At 39.3% G+C, this 21,554-nt stretch overlaps 1 protein-coding gene across 50 annotated transcripts in view; it reads left to right on the top strand.

The window, feature by feature from the left end:
* INPP4A (inositol polyphosphate-4-phosphatase type I A) overlaps positions 1-21,554 on the top strand; it is a 120,697-nt gene that overhangs the window by 64,064 nt on the left and 35,079 nt on the right. For 14 of the 50 annotated variants that reach the window (XM_040569497.1, XM_040539612.1, XM_040536343.1 and 11 more), the window contains 12 exons: positions 1,422-1,485; positions 3,946-4,164; positions 4,991-5,035; positions 6,552-6,670; positions 6,786-6,902; positions 7,624-7,703; positions 10,172-10,325; positions 11,330-11,420; positions 12,071-12,218; positions 15,461-15,591; positions 15,943-16,047; positions 16,838-16,946. In XM_040569497.1, coding sequence (XP_040425431.1) covers positions 4,059-4,164; positions 4,991-5,035; positions 6,552-6,670; positions 6,786-6,902; positions 7,624-7,703; positions 10,172-10,325; positions 11,330-11,420; positions 12,071-12,218; positions 15,461-15,591; positions 15,943-16,047; positions 16,838-16,946 — 1,205 coding nt within the window. In that variant the 5' untranslated portion in view covers positions 1,422-1,485; positions 3,946-4,058. Of the gene's footprint in view, positions 1-1,421; positions 4,165-4,990; positions 5,036-6,551; positions 6,671-6,785; positions 6,903-7,623; positions 7,704-10,171; positions 10,326-11,329; positions 11,421-12,070; positions 12,219-15,460; positions 15,592-15,942; positions 16,048-16,837; positions 16,947-20,971; positions 20,990-21,554 lie in introns of all 50 variants that reach the window. The other 36 variants (XM_040566334.1, XM_040533824.1, XM_040553623.1 and 33 more) reach the window with 6 other exon arrangements.

The raw sequence follows: 21,554 nt of genomic DNA, 5'->3' as shown, positions 1-21,554 counted from the left end.
CAGTATTAGTAAGGGCAAAGCCAAAGGCTACGTGTAGGTGTGTCATGCCGTGTTCCAGATGAGATTTGCCTGGACATGATGACTGAATTACATAGCCCTTTGGGACAGGAGTGATACCTGTCTTGGGTGCCGTCTCAGGAAACTGCCAGGTGTGTTTGTACTACCTTTAATTCAGGAGGAATCACGTCTCCACCGATTTCTGTCAAAAACACGATCATAAAGTTGCAATGGTAGAAATGGTTGCAATCCAAGAGCAGCTATTGTTTGGGTCTGTCAGGCCATGCAGTGAATGGAAGGAAGTCATCCCTGCCTGAGCTAGCACAACTGGGGGAGGGATTCAGTTTGCCCAGCTGCAGTGTCAGGCCTAAACTAGTCATCTAAATTGTTTCTAAAATGAGAGAGAGAGGTATCTTCATGGGGTGATTCATCCCACCTACCCTGGGAAATGGTGAATCATTTTCTGGAGGTGCCTGTGTCTCACCATTGATTACGTAGAGAACCTGGGCAATGAGGTGAGATCAGCTACTTGCCTCCTACACGAATGAAGTTAGGTGAGATGAAACCCTTTCCGTAAGTGATGATAAGAGCTCAGACCTGTTTTCTTAAGCAATCCTGGGTTATTGGTAGGACTGGCGATGAAATCCAAAAGCTGAGCCTCGACTCCCTCATCTCTTTTGTTTGTATGCCATACATGTGAGATCTTAAAAGGCATATCCTGTTAATGTAAATGTACTTGAATTAGACGGTACCATTAGCAAATGCAAACCTTCAGGTAACCTGTAGTATATTTATAAATAATTCACTTTTCCTGTATGCCTATTGCTAGCTGTTCATGGAAGCCTACCTCACGTAATTTCACCAAGTGGAGAAACAGCCCTACGTCCCGATATTTTGATTTTCCGTGTTTTGTCTACTTTGCATGATCTTTCCTCGTGATGTTTTAACTCTTATAAGTTATAACTCTTCCAAACAATATAAATTGGGAAGTTTAACTTATAGAAAAGCAAGTATAGTAACTTTTTCATTATAAGCTTTTCATTCTCAATGTGTATCATCTACAATCCTTTTTCTTATAGCACCAGGCCTTTCTGTAAACATTTTAATGTATGTTTCTTACAGCCATTGCACCCACTCACCAAATTCTGACCTGAAGTCAGTCCTTTTCAGCATAAGCTTATTTCTTTGTGTTCCTGCTCTGTCTGGCTATTGCTATCACCAGTGGTGGGTCAGGTTCATCAGAGGATTGTACTCTTCTTTATTTGCCAGTGTCGTTGCTCTTAGTTTTCAGTAGATTTTAATGCAAGATCTAGTAATCAGAAGTGAAACTTACAGTTAATCTAAGAAGGATACTTTTCTGTTGGCAGTGATTTACACTGTATAAAAGATTGATTATTTATACTGATTGTTTTGTTCATTTCCAGATGTGGACTTAACCGATATTATGACATGCAAAATCCCTCCGCACATGAGGAAAAGAGCCCTCTTGTAAGTAAGATTAGTGTAAGCTGTTGCCAGTAAATTAAGAATTTATCATATTATCATAGGTGATAAATTAATATTGCAATGTAAAGGAACAGTTGAGGACTTAGACTTGGAATATTATTCTCAGTAATATTTAGATAGAAATAGTTTAAAAAAAAAATCTATCCCTATTTTAACTTTTGAAAGATTGACCCTTTTTAAGGATGTCAGCAATTACAGAAATTCTGATTTAAAAAAAAAAGTAGACTCTTTCACCTATCTGCTGTTTGATCCTTAGCTATGAGAACATGTTAGTTATTGTCTAATAGGGTATTTATAGGATTTGGGGGAAGGGACTATGACATCCTGCCTAAATCTCTGCAATCACATTTTGTAGCTGTTCTGTTTCATTAGGCACTTAGGTTTAATGGACTTAGAAACCATTAACATTACATTACATAAAGAACAAACCAAGAAAAATGTATTGCTGAAAGAAGGAAAAAGAATAGAATTGTAAGGGACTTGTAAACTGACAAAGAGTTCTGATGGAAGTTTTATTTGACCAAATCTTAGGACATTCAATACTATTGCAGAAAGACTGGTGGTTCTCTAGCCACTTTACCACTTAAATGTTAAAAGAAAAGATAAAAAGCTTTTTTACTGTCAGTAATCAGACATGGGAACAACCAGGTTGCCCAGAGAGGTTGTGGAGTCTCCATTCTTGTCCGCAACTCAGCTGGAGACAGTCCTGAGCAACTTGCTCTAGGTGACTCTTCATTTGAGCAGAGGGTTTGGGCTAGATGAACTCCAGAGGTTGATTCCAACCTCGACTATTCTGATTCTGCAAGAATTGGAAAACTACCTGCTCTAATTTTTGGCTGTCATTTTGCATGCTGTTAAGAGTCTCAAAGCTTTTGGAGATGGGATGTTCAGAGTTCTCAATTTCTGCTTCTTCCACTCAACAGTTTCCTTTTTTTTTCTACTTGGAATTAGTTGATGACATCCTATTAATGATTTAGTACTGTATTGAGTAGGACAGTATTCAGTTGTGAATTGAATCACTGAAGGAAATTACTAGTTCTGAGGGGCAATAGACTGGCCCATCTGCTGGACATGGCCCAAATTCCGTCCTCCTTAGAATGAGTTCCCCATGTCAAATCCCGTTCCTAATCTCATGTAGATGGCCAGGACTGTGCTCAATTCAGTAGTCTTTGGTACTTAACTTGCATCTAAATATTAGATGTTTAGTGAACCAGAGCTAGTTAAGAAGACACTTGAATTCCCTGTGGAGAGAGGGAGATTATTTTGAAGTGTTCCAGAGGGAGGTGCTCATTAAATTTAGAGTTTTGAGTTAAGCAGGTTGAATATTCCTCTGGGTGGCCCTCAGACAGATTTAAAATGCCTTTTAAAAACACAAGTAAAAGTTAGGTGGTTTATTTAAATATAATGCATCTTGTCCGTTGTTAGGTCCCTCAACCTAAGAGGAAAAAAATGCTACCATTATGCAGTGTGGTTCAAATATTTTGTAATATGAATGAGGGGCTTCTCTGAGGGCATTAATCATTGTATTTCTACCTTTCAGTTTTTCAGATTTTACTCCTAATGTCACTTTCTAAATGAATGGATTTTGTCAAAATACTGTGAAAGGAATAGAAAAGTTCCGTAAGTGCAGTGCTGACGTGGCTGATGGAAGGAAAATACAAATTTACCAGTGAAACCAAGCACACTACATTTAACCAAATTTAACAACGTAATCAAATGTTCTGTAGGCACTGTGTTTCTTTTCTAGCATAATAATTGACTTTATAGACATTGTGAAAGGAAGAAAACCCTTCAAGTATGTTCACATATTACTGGGTGAACAAAAAGCACAAACACTGCTGTATGCCACGTCAGCAGTCATCCCGTTTTGCTTTTTCTTTATATTGCCATGCCAGAATTTCAACCTCACCCTGACCCGGAAGGTTTTATTTATAGTTTTCAATATCCCTTTCTCATGGTGATAGAGCCTAGAAAGACACAGCTTGCTGACACTAAAAACATTTCCTGCTCTTTTGTTCCACATTCTGCCAACCCCATCTCCCTTTGTCCTAATCTGTTGTCCTACCTCTGCAGACCGAGGCCCCATCTGACAAATTTACTTGTGCTCTCTAGGGATTATGAAAACCAGGAAACTTCATTAAGTGTGATTTAATAACTTAGACAAAGGGGAAGAGCAGCTGGTCTGTTAACGAGTCTCTCAACCCCTGTTCTCTGACAGAAGAGCCTTTCTTGCGTGTGGTACAGTCTTCAACAATTTGCAGTAAAATGCTACAGATGTACGGTTCATGAAAATTGACTTACTGTGCTTTGGATCTGCCTTGCGTGGTTTATTTGAGTGACCTGAGGCAATTTTATGGCAGGAAGTTTGCTGCTGTTAAAAAGAGCAACAGCTGATCGTGGCCTAAAATTCTGGTGTACATTTTTTCTCTCTTTATGGCTTAGCATGGTAATGTTAGAGGAATAGCACTTGGAGACAACCTGCTGCACTCTGCTGCTCCATAAGACAAACATCAGTAAAGCCAAGCAGCAAGAAAAGAAGGGTTCTTCATGAAAAAATGACAGCAAGAGAACACAGTCCCCGCCATGGTGCAAAGTCCCGCACCGTGCAACGGGCCTCCACCATTGATGTCACCTCAGACATGCTAGGCCTTTCTCTCGCAGGTACGTACCTTCATATCAGCTATTGCTTTATTGCCCCTTTCAGAATCTGCCCTTTACTAACATTACCGTTTTTTTATTCCCATTCCTAGAAGATTTAGATGTGTCTGAGCATCTGAAGTGTTCAACAGTCTTAAAATTGTCATTCTTAATGCAGACAAAACACTCAAATTGGAGAGGCAAGGAAAAAGAAATTAAAGTAGATTTATGTGCAGTTATGTTTTTCAGTGAAAAATAGGCAATGAGGAAAAAAAACAGTAAAAGAATGTCAAGGTTGTCTAGGAAGAGTCTTGGCAGCCTACTAGTTTGACATTGTATATAATTTTCAAGAGAGTTCAGGAATCTTTGATTTATCTTCCCCATCTTTTACGGTGAGTAAATTAGCACTGTAATCCCTGGAGTCTTTATTTCATTAGTGAGAGACAGGTACTTTCCCACTTTTCCCCGTTCACTGATCACTGAGGAGATATATCTGATTTAATAATTCGGAGCTAATAGTGGCTCAGACACTAAGTGGCTTTAATTCTTTTATTTTCCACTGAGATTTGGCATTTTGTATTCCCATATTCAATATAATCTTGTGTAGTTTTACATATTTTAGTCATTGTTTTAACCTATCTTAGAAAATTAGTTCATCTCAGGTTTTTTAAATAAATTTTAAGTACCAAAGATTAGCTAATGAATATTCTAAATATTCTTGGATCATTGAATTAAGAATGTTAATATTTTCTATCAAATTTAATTTCTTCCCCTGTAACTGCAATTTCAAGGATGGGTTTACATGAGAGCAATGCTTCACTAACCTTGTGCTAATTTTTTCATTTTACAGGAAATATTCAGGATCCAGATGAGCCGATATTAGAGTTCAGTTTAGGTATGTTTAGTGTTTTTTAGGATTGTTTAGACTTTTGATAATTTTGACTATATGTGCTATTAAGTATATGTGGATTTATTTTTTTTAATTTTGATTCAGAAGTGCCTTTCATATAGTAAGGATTGAAACTTTGCTGTGATTCTTATGGAGATGAGGTACAGCTTTCTTGCTGCCTGTACTGTAGCTTTTGATAGACAGCCAAAGGATTTTGTGATGTTTTTAAAAATCTGCAGTTAAAACATCTGTCCTATAAACTTTTAAATGTTTGCTATGTGAATGTTACTTTTAAATGTACATTTAGTTTATGTGAAGATACTATGAAACTGTCCTCAGTCTCAGTATATCAACAGTTCAAGTCTTCAAGCAAACTGAAGATTTGGTGGAAACACCATTTTCATACAGAATATTTTGTAAGAGTTACCAACTATCACACATACCTTTTTTCCTGTGGTCTTTGCTATCAAATGGTAATGTGAGATGCTTCAGTGACCTAATTTCTGGGATGTTTAAATATGGACAAGAAACTTGTGCATTGACTCACCTCACTTGAAAAATAAGTGAGAAACATTTTTCTCATTAAAATTCAGTCCACATTTTCAACTGCAGCATGCTTTTCTTGCGCTAATAGTGTTCGGTTGTTTGGAAGTTTCTGCTCTTACCAGTATGACTGAAATGAAAATTAGATAATTTGCACATATGTGTATAATAATACTATGAATAATAATGTTAACTAGAATTCCTTGGAACTGAATAAGGATTTTTAAATATTTTCAGATAAATTAAAAAATACACAGAACTGCAAAGCTGTTCAGTGTACATTTAAGCATTTTGCCAGCCCAGGTAAATTCAAAACTAACCTTGCACATCTAGCTAAAGCAGAGCCAGACCATGCTGTAATTACTTGTATCTAGCTAGCTAGAATTTAGCTCTGAATTGCAATGTAGTTGTGTAGAGTCATTCACTGGAATTTCTAATAGTTGTTTTCTATTCACTGTAGTCCCTTCCCAGCAGTTAAACTCTCTGTATCATTTTAGAAGAGATAAATTACTGTCCTTTTGTAATTACAAGCTAGTTCTCCTCGTAGTAGTGCTTCTTGATCAATGTTCAAGGACTCCTTTTGGTTCTCTGTGGCAAAACAGGGTTTGGTAAAGGGGTTATTGGAGCGTGACTTCAGGTCAAATACAGCCATGCTCATGAGATTCCCAGTGGAATTTCTCTGCATGTACACTGTTTTAATGAGCTGTGCTGGAGGGGTGGATAGGCAGGTGTTGGAAGAGAACGAGCTTAATGTACAGTTGTACAGCTTGGAGCAAGAGTGATCTGATGGCATATATACTGTCTGTATGCACAAAGGTGAATGATGTCTGCTTTCATGGTGTAGTGGTAGACTGAATCCTAGGCCTTTCATGGTTTTCTTGCTCACATTATATAATATGCTTTTAAAACAATGTAGAGTCTTACAGAATTACGAGAAAGACTGTGGATCTAAATTTATTTCTCTGTTACATGCCTCAAGCTTGCAGTGAGCTGCTAACTCCATCACTAGATCGAAAGCCAAATAGTTTTGTAGCAGTGAGTGTAACTACACCTCCTCAGGCATTCTGGACGAAGCATGCACAGACAGAAATTATTGAGGTAAGTGTTGAGGTACTGCTGGATTAGATTTAAAATTGAAGCTAACACAAGAAGTATTTCCTCCTAACAAACATCACCTTGTGTTATTCTTTGCTTCTTTTGTTTATGATTACAGGGAACAAGTAATCCTATATTTCTAAGCAGCATTGCCTTTTTCCAAGACTCTCTTATCAATCAAATGACACAAATCAAACTCTCCGTGTATGATGTCAAAGATAGATCTCAGGGAACAGTAAGTATTCGTCATTCTGTTGCCTCCCCAGTCAGTGTGGAGCAAGCTAATGAGAAGCAATGAGATAAAACTAGGAAGTTTTGTGGAGAAAAGCAAAGACATAGCAACGTGCCTCCTAGAGAAAAGATGGGTAGGGGAAGGAGGGACAAATGCCACAGGATGGACTTAACAGAGTGGGGAGTATTGCCAGTTTTCTCAGATAAGGCTGGTCTGTAGCAAGATTGCCCTTAGTTTAACCACAGCCATTTTCTTCTGTAAGATGGCAAGGCAGAGAGAGCAGCAAAAAAGTTTCTGGGGAAGAATGTTTTTGCTCTCAGAAATTCCCCTGCCCTGATCCCTTAGTGATTTTGTTCAGGGATAACATTTGCTGCCTTACAGAAAAAAATGTAAGTGCCAGCCCTCCCACGTAACTACCTGAATCAGGGGGCCATTCGAGCCAATTGTGCTCAGGCTGTCGGCCAGAATACTGATTCAGGCCCCATGTTCCTGCTTTCTCACAGCTTCCTCAGGGTCAGCCGGGCTGTCCTCCTCTGTAGAGTGCTTCATGGGGGGGCTGTGGGGAAAGAGGAATAACTCCTGAAGAGGTGTGTTCTTCACAAGCAGCCAAGTCTGGGTCAGACTTCGAGGAAGAGTAGAAATTGTATTTTGGACTTTGGTGGACAAAGGCTTTGTTTGTTGCAAAGGTAAATAATTACAGTTCTGGTAATCATCTTCTTTCCAGATGTATCTGTTGGGTTCTGGGATGTTCACTGTAAAAGAGCTTCTTCAGGAGAAGAATCACAGGTTGCACTTAACACTAAGGTTTGTAGTGTTTTCCTTCATTAAGGAATCAGCCGTCTTAATTCTTGAAAGCGTGGTTAAGATGTAGTGAGAGCTGTCCATGAGATGGGATGAAGACTTTTTATTTTATTTTATTGTTTTTAAGTTCTAGGCCACTATCAAGGAAAAGAAAAAAAAATTAAAAAGGGGGAGATTTTATATTGCATGGTAATCAAAACTTGTGGAACAAGACCTTATCAAACATGCTGAATTGTGTTAGACATTGGTTCTAGTTCTACAAGTCAGAGTGTTGTCAAGACCAGTTGCATTTTTGTTCATTTTGTCCTATCATCACTCTGTGTGTGTGTGTGTGTGGAGAGTGGCAAAACAGAACATTTTTAACTATGCTGGTGGGTGAAGAGCTTGTGGTAGGGAGATTTGGAACCCATCAAAACAGCGGCTTAGCTTACCTGTTTGGAATACCTTGGCTTAAATAGATAATAGAAGAGAAATAATAGATAAAAGTAAGAAATGAAAAAGAAGAGGGTGTGAGTTTGCTACACATCCTGAAGGTGATAGTTCTAATCAGAAGAGTTAAACCACACACATGAAATCCAGTGTGGGATGAAGTTAAGTGAAAGCTTGGAGAAGAATGAGGATAGCAAAGTGAGATTAAGAAAAGAGAGCCTTGGAGTGTAAATGTGCATTGTAGTAATGTGTGTTGAAGGCAGGACAGGAATCATTGTTGGAGAATCATTGTTCAAGGGAAAATCACTTGAAGGGGAAAAGCATAATCAGAGAGACTGAAGAAGAATGCGTTTGTAAATCAGCATTATTAGCACTAGAAACGGTGACTGTGACAAACATTGAGAAACTTCTAAACACAGCTAACCAAGCCATGGACAAAGCTTTTGATGCTAAGAAGAGAGAGAAGTAAAATTTTGAGCTTTTCTCCAATGTGTTGTAAAGAAAAATACGTGATTTAACAGGGGGAGCAGATGAGGGAAGTGAGTCAGAAAAGACACCAAAAGTATGACACTGATGATGGGTGGAATAGTATAATTTATTGTAACTGTGAGGATGAGGGTGAAAAAGAAGAGGAATGCGATAGCTGAAATTTCATGGTTGTGTGATAGATGTCGTTATTCTATTAGATTTAATCTTTCATGACACAGTTGAAAGTGGGCTTTAATAAATGCCCTTTGTGATATCAAGTGTATTCTGATTAGTAGAGCAAAGTGTGTGAATACATGCATATCTTTTCATTGTCGTATTACCCTTCGGATGTGTAAGCTGGATGCTAAGCAATGTTTATAAACATACTGCATGACTTGGATGTTTAGACCTTTTCTTGTAGTCTTCCAGTGTGCTTATTTCTTTTGTCTCTCCAGTGTTGTCTGTTCAAGGGCGGTGGTTGTTGTTGTTATTGTTGTTATTATTGTCTTGGTTGTCCCAGCATATTTTAAAATGTAAACAACAATCTTAAAATACCACTCAGAACTTATCTTCAAATAATAACGTATATCTCTGCCAAGATTACTCTGTGTCGTGGGAGAGACAGGATAAATAGCAGATGTGGTAGATGAGGGTAGTGGGGTGTATTTAAAAACCAGCAAGGTTAGAGCTTTTACCTGATTGGGTTCTGTCTCACACACACACTTCCTCCCTCCTCTGTGATATGCTCATGTGGTCTTGACTTCCATCCCCAGCAGGGAGATTGCTGCTGGTCTGGGAAGGTTGGGCAGAAAGTTGTGCCAGTTCATGCTGTGCGGCTGCTCAGCTGTTAGTGGCTAAGGATCCTGGGTGTCCTTGGTATTTGTGTCCTTGCACCTCCCTGATCTGTAGGATAATCCCTCACCTCAGTGACCTTTCCTCCATTGAGGATCTTCACCTTCTTCTTCCCTAGACCACTTCCTTTTGGGATCCGTCTCTCTAGCATCAGCTCTTCTTTCTGGAATGTCAGGCCCCCGATTTTCCCAATCTAAATAACCTAACTGCAGAAGCACAAAATGTGATCAGACTCCTAATGGGTGGCTTTGACTCAAGTCTCTATTAACTGGAGGGTTTTCAGTGTGCTACTTCTATCTAGTCCGTGCATTATCAAAATTTACAACCAGCCTGTACCAGTTGCTGCATACAAGTAGCAGGCTCCGGATTGAGAGTTAAAAGATTAGATTTTGGATGTACAGGCACACGTGTGCAGGTATGCATCCAATTATCTGCTCTCTGTTAATGTTCACAATTTAAGATCTTTATTTTTTTGACTACAACAAGCTAATTGTAAAATCTGAACCCTTTCTGGTTTTACAGGAGTATTGAAACACACTCATGGTTTTAGGTTGCCTTCAGTTAGGAGGTCTGACAGTATCCCTGAGGAGTGAGAACATTTTCCTATTGGAATAGCCTATTGTAAGAATATGTAAAATTAAATTGAAAAGCTTCCTATTTAAAATGTTCATCAAGTCTGAAGATTAATAGCCTTTTATAAGTGTTCCCTTGTTGATAAACAGGTCCACCTCCAAAAAAATTTCAACGCAGAGTGTTTGTTGCAGGTCTGCTGAAAGTGACCGTGTAGGTAACATTACAGTTATTGGATGGCAAATGGAGGAAAAAACTGACCAAAGGCCTCCAGTGACAAGGTCACCTGATACAATTAATGGAAGGGTGAGTATAACCATTATATCAGCTTCAGAAAGATGAAGATTTATTGCCAGCATTGAAATAAACTGTGTTGAGACCTGCTGTCAACCTGCCGTGTAATTTATTGGTGCTTTCCAATTTCAAAATACTATGAAGAGCAGCCTAATGGTGTGGAGCACTTTTGTATTTGGCAGAGATCTTATTGCTCATGTTTGGAGTTTAAAATCTAGAGGAAAAAAATAGCTTACAGTAACTAAGCTTTAGCTTCAAGTGCCTTTCATCAGAATAGGCTTGTGGTACTGTATGTTACTACACCTGCTACACTGAGGCATCCACAAGCAGTTTCACAAAGCTGTGGTATTGCACACTGTGAATTGGACAGTGGTATCAAGCAAAGCTGTATGGGGTGGTCAGGGAACATTAGGAAGAATTTTCCCAAGCACCTTTTTATGCTACTTTTAAGATACGTTTTTAAAGATTTTAATAAAACTGAATAGGTTACTTGAATACTGCTTTTTTTTTTTTTGTGGTCAAAAAAAGTTTTATTAGAACAGGTATGGTGATTTCTCAACCTAGACATATGCTTAATTCTGTAAACCTTGTGTGCTGAATGTACTGGTGATAATTGCAGCCATATCTGTGTGTATCACAGTTGCGATGTGTATCAGTATTACTTTATATCAGAAAAAACCTACAGCTGGCATATGTTTGAGTAGCTCTGAGGACTCTGGAGCTGTGCTAACATTAAGTAGTTCAAGGACTAGATGAAATTTTCTACAGCATTTGAAACTCTGCAGTACCATTGAACAAGAATGTTTAAATTGTTGCATTTAAGTGGATTTATTATTTCAACCTGCGATAGTTTTTTTTTTTTTTTTTTTTTTTTTTTTTTACAGTGAACATATCTGGAATATCTATTTTTAAACCTGCCTTGTGTTGAATATTTCCATTAAGTCTGTCTAATAGGGTCATCACTTCATGTTGCCTTGGCACTGAGGCTTTTTTCTTTATTGTTTGTTTTTGTTTAGACTGTGTTACCAGTTGACGAAAGTTTAACAGAATCTTTAGGAATCAGATCCAAATATGCTTCATTACGGAAAGATGCACTACTGAAATCTGGTAAGCTGCTGTGGACTGTAACAAGTAGGCTTTCAGCATCAGTAAAAGCTAAGCTCTTGCTCTTTGCTTTGGCCCCAGGGCATTTAAGCAGATGTTTCATTTGAATAGGAACAGGCTGCTGACTGAGCAGCCTATTTGAGGGTCATACAAGAATAAATTATTTTATCATTTGCACTATCGTTTTGTATCGTAAAAGCAGCAGAAGCAAGCTTTTTAAATTGCTGATTGTGCTATAAAAGTTTCCATAAAATTTGCTAGTCTACCCCTAAGCATTTTTTCGGGGTGGGGTGAAGCAGAGCAGTTGTTTAAATTTTTTATCTTGAAGAAAGATTAGCTTTCCAGCAACTGATTACATGAGAGGAAAGTACAGGAAGTGAGGAAAATAAAAGTTCACAAGTTGAATCTGTGTTTTATTTCCTTACCAGTGTTTTAAATCATTTTGAGGCTTTTCATGTGAATGCTAGAAGAATGATCATTGCAGAATGTGCCTGTTCGGAAAAGCTAGATGGCTACCTAGTTAAACTGGATTTTTATAGCACTGTGTTACAGCATGTTAGTGAATCAAAGCCTCTTTAAAAAAATAGTAGGAGAGACTTTGTATGCTTTTAACTCAAACCCTCTGATTAAATAACATGTTTTTATTACTACAGTGTTTGGTGGCGCCATTTGCCGGATGTATCGCTTCCCCACCACCGATGGAAACCACTTGAGAATCTTGGAGCAAATGGCTGAGAGCGTGCTGTCGCTGCACATACCCAGGCAGTTCGTGAAACTTCTTCTAGAAGAGGATGCAGCAAGGTGAGTATGGACTGGTTTGCACGTGTGGTAATAAAGCAGTGATGTGGCTGTTACTGAGTTACCAAGGAATTTATCTGTGCTTCAGCAGCACTGAAGGAAAAATAGTACAAGCAGCAACTTGCTGACTGTGCTGTTACAGTGAACAAGATTTTGTGTCAAAGTACAGAGTTTGGGCTTGAGTATATGATAACATGAACATACAGAGGTGTTAATGGAAGAAAATTCTTGGCAGACTGAACAATTAAGATCATACTGCAAGTATCTGCACTTAGGTGTTACCTGTTCTTCTTTTTGAAGCAGTTATCTCTCTTCCAGGCAGCTTACCCATTTATGTGTATTACTTCCCTACGTTTGTAGGCTGTGCTTTGCAAACAGAGGGTCATACAGAACGGTTTATGTCTTCTTTAGAAAAGACAGGATTTCCATTGGGATGGTAAAAGAATTTTAGCCTTATTTCTGAGTTTGCGGTGTGTGTTTTTTTGGCTGCGTTTAAATCCCTCTCCTAGAGGCCTAATTAAGCCCAAACTCACCTAAAAATAAAGCTATTCAGTGCTCTCAGTGTCCTATATTAATACATTTCAACCCTCTTGGGATGTTGTGAAAGAAAATCAAGTGTTAATCCATATGAGGAGGCAGAAGCAGTCTACAGCGTTTGCAAGTATTTTTCATATTTTGCAAAAATGATAACTTCAAAAGAACATTGCAGTGATTTTTTGGTAATGTATAGAAAAACTGCACAACACAACTGAGTTTCTGAAGTTCACACTGATTTTACTTGCTATTGCCTTTTGTCGTTTAGAGGGGTGCACTTACTTAAGAGTAGTCAGGTTAAGTCAAGTTAAGGCTTTTAAGTTCTTAGACTGTAGAGAAAGAATGATGTATCTTGCATAGCAGTGCTGCTACATCCTTGGTGGTGGAAGGGGCTTGGGATGTGCCATTACACATTTAGATATGAGTTATTCATTGTTTATTTTATACTTTGGTTCTCTCCAGCTTTCCTCGCAGTACATTTAAAAGCACCTATTCTGTACAAGGTTCAGTCAAGATAATGTAAACAGTTGGCATGCTTACCCATCAGGTACCATTTGTGATAGATGTGTATTAAGGACTTGAAGATAAGGAGAAGAGAATTCAGGGAGAATGGGGGAAAAAAAAGATGTGGCTTCCTTTAAGACTGTGGGCAGTGATGTTCCTAAAAGTTTTAGCCATTAAATATGATTGCTCAGAGGCTCTTGCTAAAGTCGTATAGAGATCAATGGATGCATACTGCATACAGTTCTGGCTTAGTAACAGCCCAGGTGATTGCTAGTATAATTCTTTATGCTCTAAATTGCATGGCTGAAAGGTAAACACCATTTCTGTGTAATTAGTGAGAAAGACTTCCTTCTCTCCTTTCAGCCAAGGGGACCCTCAGTGACATGCAGAATTCTTTTCTGTCAGTGCTTTTATATTTCCAATGAATAATTGTTTTTCTTTAAGGTGTGTTACTGCTATGTCCATGTTGAATTAGTGCCCTGTTTTGTTCTAGTGTGGGAAATAGCACAGTCACAGTTTGTATTCAGTAGGATATCTCAGATTTGGCCAAGTGCTCTTTTCTTCAGTTTCTGTGCTGTAGCCCAGAAAAGTGGTGAGCAGCTACACGAGCACAGCTACTTCTGTCTTAACATTATGGTGACTTCTAAAATACCCTTGGATAGTCACAGCTGCTGTCACTTACATAAAGCCATTCTGGTCCAGAGCTCTTTGAAAGGAAATATCTAACCAGGGAGATATTTTGACTACCTAATTACTTATGATACGCACATCCCCTGCTATCTTAGCCTCATAGGGTAAACAAAGAAGCTTGTTTTAAGCTGTGAATTTACTTCAGGAAGACCTGGGCTCAAATGCATGTTTGTTTGTTTTGTTTGTTTGTGTTTTGAGTAGGGAACTGGACAAGGTGGTTACAATAGTATATCATGTAGAAACAGTTTATAGGATGAAACTAGAAGTGTCTTTTTCCAAGACACTGATACATATAGTTTACAGTGTTGCCTGTTGGCAAATCAATATGAAGGGTTTTTCTGAAACCTGCCTCCTTCTAATATATCTTAAATGATGTAGGTAGAAATTATTCTGTCACATGCTGCCTCAAATTTTGTATAGACAATTGATTATCGCTATGGATTAGGGATATTGAGAAAACTGCAAAAAAACTTCTACATCATTTTGACAGATGATCTACCTTTTCTATGGTAATGTTCTGTTGAATTCTGTCTAATGTTGACTTGTTTACTTTTTCCCGTTTCTTTATTACAAATAATGTATTAGTTCAACAAGGCATTAGTCACAAGCATGACATGAGATACACTGAATATTTTTTCAGCAGCGCTGTTGGGGAACACTATGTAACATAGGATAGCCATGCGTGACTGAAAATTTAGCAGTCAAGGTACAGTGGAAAAGCCAGGGGCTTTTCTGTTCAGATCTGGGGGGATTCAGTCATCCTGTATTCCATCCAATGTGAAACTTGAGTGCCGAAAATCCAGAATCCTAGATGAAGGCTCTGTTGGGTCACCTTCTGTCTTTCCAAACCCTTGTTAATGCTTGTCATAGAATTATTAGGGTTGGAAAAGCCCTCCAAGATCATCTGGTCCAACCATCCCCCTACCACCAATGTCACCCATTAAACCATGTCCCTAAGCACCACGTCCAACCTTTCCTTGAAAACCCCCTCCCTTACTTCCCCCTACCTGGCCTTGAAAACTGTCATGTAGACACCTGGCCAGCACAGATATTCCATGTACCTAATGTCAGGTGCTTATCTCCCAGCTACAGCCTGTCGTAGCTCTGATTTAATTTAGAGCCATAAATGTTTTGTGGAGTGTCCTAAAAAGGTCATCATTGTCCCAAGTCACCTGACATGATGACAGTGCTCATCATTTGCAAATCATCGTATAATCTGAGTGCTCATGCAGAAGGTGGGAAGCCTTGCTTTTGACTAACACCTTGGGTTCCTGGGGAAACACGGTGTATTCAACCTGCAAAGAACCTCTGTTCCTTGGGACAGAGCTCAACAGAAGTGCTTTGAGACATACGGTGGGGAGCATTCCCAGTCTGGTGGCTGGGTTAAATAGGAGTGAGTTCACAATGCATCAGCTGAGGAAAATGCTACATTGCTACAATGTGAAACTTATTCTCCCTCAAGTAGACAATGGAGCTAAACACCTCTCTCTCTCTTTTTTTTTTTTTTTTTCCCCTAGGGTTTGTGAACTAGAAGAACTGGGAGAATTGTCTCCTTGTTGGGAAAGCCTTCGTCGACAGATAGTAACTCAGTACCAAACGATTATTTTAACTTATCAGGAAAATTTAACTGACTTGCATCAGTATAAAGGTCAGCAAGATTTCTTTTTCATAATAAAGTGATACTAAAGTGATACTTGTCAAACATGACTGTTAGAGCTTGTCTTAAATTGGGAACCTGGAATGTTTTAGTTTGAGCAAAAAATACTATTTAGATTAGTTTTCTTTATTATTTGTGAGGGAATATTTGCTACTCTATTCATTCCCTATCTTTACTCTTAGAGTATGGAATTATAAATACTAACAGAAAGACACATCTTTTTATATTTATTTTCCTCTGCTTTACTTTCAGCATGTAGCCAATGATGAATGAAGCCCCTTGAGTATTTTAACATAGGCGGATGCAGTGTTTTTATGCTTACTTTTCTCCTGCATTTCTCAGGTCCTTCATTTAAAGCCAGTAGCTTGAAAGCTGATAAAAAATTGGAATTTGTTCCCACGAATTTACATATACAGAGAATGAGAGTTCAGGATGATGGAGGATCAGGTATTTGTTTCTTTATGTCTTTCTTCACAATGTTCTGTTTCTTTTGTCTTTTTTCATAGTCAAGTTTCCACACACTACTGCTCTGTAGTATTAACACTACATGGCATTTGTATAACACTTTCTATCCGTGGATTCCAAAACTCCTTGCAAAAGAATACGTGTAGATATAATTATCCCTGTTCTATAGGTGGCAAAACTAAGGTTTGGAGTTAACTTTGCCCTAGGTGACACAAGCCAGCCTTTGTGCTAGGGAATATATTGGGTTAAGCTGCTGTGCCACTTCCACTTGTTTTGGTTTGTGTCAGAATAGCAAAGATTCTGACCATTATTTACTGTTAAGTTTGTATGCTTTTTCTCTCGAGTCACCATGTAGGGTTATGCAAAATCACACCAGTTTGTTCACATCAGGCTTGTTTCTTCATAAATAATCTAAGTTATCTCTTCTTTTAACACTGATTCCCACTGACCATGGGCACACACTTGTCCCATGTGTCCATGTGAGCAATTCCAGTAATGGCAGGTTCGGTGTAAAGGCCACTTCTCAAGGCTTCCTTTTCACTGTCACACTTGCAGATTAAGAAATGGAGGACGTGCATTAAAGTAGAGTTCTTTCACCTCAAAAGTACTTGATGGATTTCCAGGGCCTCTAAAACAATACGGGTTTTACATGTCCTTCAAAACATTGGCACAATGCTTTACAAAATTATTTACAGAATAGTTTTTGAATTTCCACAACTGTTTATGTAAAGAGGATGAGCTTTCATTTTTAAGTCCTTTTTGTCCATCTCAGATCAGAACTACGACATAGTCACCATAGGAGCACCAGCAGCTCACTGTCAAGGCTTTAAATCAGGTGGCCTGCGGAAAAAGCTTCATAAATTTGAAGAGGCAAAGAAACAGTAAGTAGAAATGTTGTTGTGTCAGCTGATATCTTGCCCTTTCCTAGCAGCCCATGTTCAGTGATTTGAAAAACCATTCCATTCTATGTTTTCATTGCACCTCATTCAATAGTTCTACTATACAGTGTGAAGATTGTTCTGTATTTTCTTCCAAAGGAGGTGAGGAAAAAGTTTCCCCTTTATATTACCATATTCGTTTGTTTAACAATAGGTCCTTACTAATAGTTCTTTTAGTGAAATCTTTAATTTTCCTGAATACTTGTTGATTCATTTATTTAGCTACTTTAAGAGTTGGGTTTGAGTTTACCAAATTGTGGCGTAGAAAATTTTCCTTTAGAAGCTCTTCAGCTGCACTACATCATGCTTTCAACTCACAGCTGTGCCTGATGGGCAAAAGCCTCATTGACAATTTGTGTTTATTGCTTTTCTCTTGAGGCTTTTCTATATTCCCTCAATGTTTATGTACAGTTTAGGCTTCTGAATCTGGCCTCACTCTGCTCTACAGGCAGGATACTTGACCTCCATGGTCCTGTCTTCAGGGACTGTCTAGTGATCTCTCTGGCAGTACAACTGCATGTACTACAGGAAGAGTCAGAAAATGGGAAGGTCACATATACTAAAGGGAGAGTCAGCAGTGTGCCCTTGACGCAGAGAAGGCTAATGGTATCCTGGGCTGCATTAGAAGGAGTGTTGCCAGCAGATCAAGGGAGCATGCCTGAAGAAATGCATCCAATTCTGGGCTCTTCAGAACAAGAAAGGCATGAACATACTGGAGAGAGTCCAACAAAGGGCCACAAAGATGATGAACGAACCAGAGCATCTCTCCTATGAGAAAAGGCTGAGAGATCAGATCTATGACTGTTCAGCCTAGAGAAGAAAAAGCTCAGGGGGATTTCATCAATGTCTATAAGTACCTAAGGGGAGGGTGCAAAGAAGACAAAGCCAGGCTCTTTTCAGTGGTGCCCAGTGCCAAGACAAGAGGCAGTAGGTGCGAACTGGAACGCAGGAGGCTCCCTCTGAAGCCCAGGAAACACTTTACCATGCAGGTGAAGGAGCACTGGTACAAGTTGCCCTCAGAGGTTTTGGAGTCTCCCTCCTGGGAGATCAAAAGCTGCCTGGAGATGGTCCTGGGCAGCCTGCTCTGGGTAGCCCTGCCTGAGCAGGGGTTGGACCAGGTGGCCTCCAGAGATCCCCTCCAATCTCAACCATTCTGCATTTCTGAGAGACACTGCATGGCGTCCACACCAATCACTAAGGAAAAGATAATACCATTTGGGTCTGCATTAGTTTTGCTGCAGTATGGAGAATTGGAGGAACAACGAGAGCAGCATTATACAGAATCATTGTAGCCAGGGAAAGGAGAGTTTTATAATGCCCTTCCAAAGAAAGGATTTGTACTCTTCGGAGCTGATCTGCCAAGTGCAGCATTAGTTTTGGCAGCTGATAATGAGTAGCAACATCCTGTGAACATCAGTCAGATATGTACTGGAAAGAAAAGTGCAAAAATATGCCTGGTGCAATTATTCTCAACTTAAGGAGTGTGCTAGGATGGGACTAGGGAAAACTGTAAACCAGGAAACACTGTTAGGCTAGGCTTACTTTTCCCATTCTTTTGACACCACTGTTGCTTTCTGAAATATCTTTCTTCTATTAGGTTAGGTACTTAAGTGGGCCTTACTCCTGCAATATCTAAATTCCCATGTCTTTCTTTTTCTTTTTTTCTCCTCACTCAATAACTGAGCTCGTCAGAGAGCTTAATTTCTATCCAGTGCTTTTCCTGTAAGTGTTACTGAACTGTTCTTTCTGGGTCCATTAAAACTGCAGGTTCCATATTTGAAGAATAACATTTCTGTGGTAGTATGCTCAGCAGAAGATTACACAGGTTGTGGGCCCTTCTTCGGCTACCCCGTAGAATCAGTTTGGGGGGAATTTTGTTTCTCCAGCATTCACTTAGAAGACAGGTAACAGTAGTGTAGCAATTTATTCCTAGTCATCTAAAAGCAAGGAGGCACGTATAGTGTATCTATCCAGAGAATCAGAGTAGATTTTTGATGCAGCAGAACAGAGAATCAGGCATTCCATTTCAGCCAGTTTATTCCGTTTAAGTAGGCATTTCTGTCTTGGAGCAGTTGCTACACTCATTATTTGGGAATGTAGAAAGCACACAAAAAAATGAAGTGCTCTCATGTTTGAGGCTAACAGAATACACTGTGAAAGACCTTGTACTGTATAATTGAGCCCTCCTGTCATGAGCTTAAAGTGTAAAACCATCTCTATGGGCTACAAAAAAAAAAAAAAAGAAAGAAAAGATGAACAAGTGCAAAACAAATTCAGTTAATACAGAAGAGTCTCTTCCATGTGGGTAGGTGTTTAAAAAAAAAACAGTGACACTCCCAACGACAACAGTCTGCAGAAATCTGCAGGTAAAGGCAATGTTTCAGTCAGTTTCAGTCAGGAGTGGTGGAATTCATGTCCTTCATCTTTAGATATCCTCAGTGCAGATGTAAACATCTGAGCTAGTTATCTTGGGTTGCCTCCAGAGTCAGTGGGGGACATGGTAGATACCTGCATGTGGTGGGTCGGCCAAACTCCCAGCCAGCTGCTTGCCACCCCCTTCTCTCCCCAGAAGGACAGAGGGAAAAAATAGGAAATAAACAGGAATGGAAAAGCTTGTGGTTGAGATAAAGACAGGGAGATCACTTACCAAGTACTATTGCAGGCAAAACAGACTTTTACTTGGGGAAAATTAGCTTATTGTCAATTAAAACAGATTCAGATAGTGAGAAGCTGAAAAACAAACAGTGAAGCAACACCTTTTCTCCCCTGTCTCCCAAGGTCAATCTCACTCCTTTGCTGCAGTCTCCTCTCCCCCTGCCCCGAGTGGCTCAGGGCAGGCTGAGGTGGGAAAGGGGTTATATTCAGTACATTGCAGTTTCCCTCTGCCACTCCTTCCCCCTCATACTTCTCTGCTTCAGAGGGTCCTCTGTGGGCAGCAGCCCTTCAGGAATACCCATCTGCTCCAGCATGTGTGCTCCGCTGGCTGCTGGAGATGTCTGCTCAGGCGCCTGGAGAACGTCCTGCTCTGACCTTAGTGCTTCCTCAGCTGCTACTCACCGATTTTGCTCCCTCCTCCTCTCTCCGCCAGATGTTTTTTTTCACCTTTTCTTACACACATTTTCCCAGAGATGTCACCAGCATGGCTGCGGGGCTTAGCTGTGCCCTGTGGTGGGGCCATTGGAGCATGGGGTGGCCCCTGACCCCTTCTCACAGAGGCCACCCATGCCATGCCCCACTGCCAACAGCGTGCCAGGTAAATCCGATGCACTTCAGTAAGTCCTGTTTCTTACCATGGACTGCACAAAGAGACCAAGACTAGCTAAGGTTATAGGGTATAGGTACATCTAGGTTATAGGTGTCTGAAGCTAGGGTAGTTGTATCTAGTCCTTTAGCTCTGTATACGTCAGTATTGATTTCCAAGAAGTTAGGGTTTGGTATTGCAGGGGGCCCTACTAGCCTAAAACACATCGGGAGTGAGATTCTAATTTGGATTATTGATTAAAAAATGCATTGTATTATGAATGCCATGTCTCGATAGCTAACTCAAGATATGCCAGTAATCTATTCTTTGTACCACTCTGGAGATACGAATTTCATCTTGGCTGTTAATATAAAATACAATTCTAGGATCTTCCTGGTAAGATGGCTCTTTTAATTATTTCTATGCTATCATAAAAACACTATAGTAGAACTGAGTTCCATCTCCTCAATTTCATCGTTATATAGATACTGTTCAGTTCTTTCTCCTTTCATTGGCAAAATTGCGCATACTGCATCCCCAACATTTCCCAAAACAACACACAGTCCCCTGGCAATCTGTGTTTTTTTGCTTAAAAATTTAATCGTATGTACCTGCCTTGTTGAAAAGATGACACAAATATGTTATTTCCCCAAGCATTTGTTTTGTTTTCTGCTTTTGGTATTTGCTAACAATCTGCTAATTTTATTTTGGTTTTTGTTTTTTTTAGCAGTTATGAGGAGTGTTGGTGAGTTTTCTGTTTCTGAGAGTTCTGTAGAGAGAGCTTATGTTCTTTGGGTTGTTTTATTTTCCTTTTCTTTCTTTTCTTTGGCAGAGATCTGGTGTGTTTTAATGTGTGCAGGGCTTTTTAATGTCATGCATCATGGCATCCCTAATTGTGCTCTAAATAATCATAGCTGCTTTGTAGAACACAATGTGTGAATGAATTTCATTTCATCTGCAATGTTTGCTTATAATGAACAGCTTCCTGGCTCTCTCTGAGTATAAGAAGTTAGAAAGCTGGAGAACAGAGCACGAGGATGTTGTACCTTTTCCTCTGTTATTTCCAGTGAAAACTGCCTAGAGAGAAACCTGCTGCCAGCGATGAAAGATAATTAAGACAACGCTACAGATTTTTGAACCTTTGTAGCAATAGATTGGGCATGGGTTATATTTTTGTAATCCATGTCTGCATTTAAACATTTCCACTTAACTCTTGTTTATTTTTCTTCATGTTGTGGTGCTCAGTGCTATGAAAATGAAACATTACTCGATGGTTCAACAGTGCAGAAGTTCTCTCTAAATTGCTCGTA

Source organism: Cygnus olor, chromosome 1 (assembly GCF_009769625.2).
Source record: "Cygnus olor isolate bCygOlo1 chromosome 1, bCygOlo1.pri.v2, whole genome shotgun sequence".
Lineage (NCBI taxonomy): Eukaryota > Metazoa > Chordata > Aves > Anseriformes > Anatidae > Cygnus > Cygnus olor.
The sequence above is the reverse complement of the archived record's forward strand: the minus strand, read 5'-3'. Positions and strand labels throughout refer to the sequence as shown.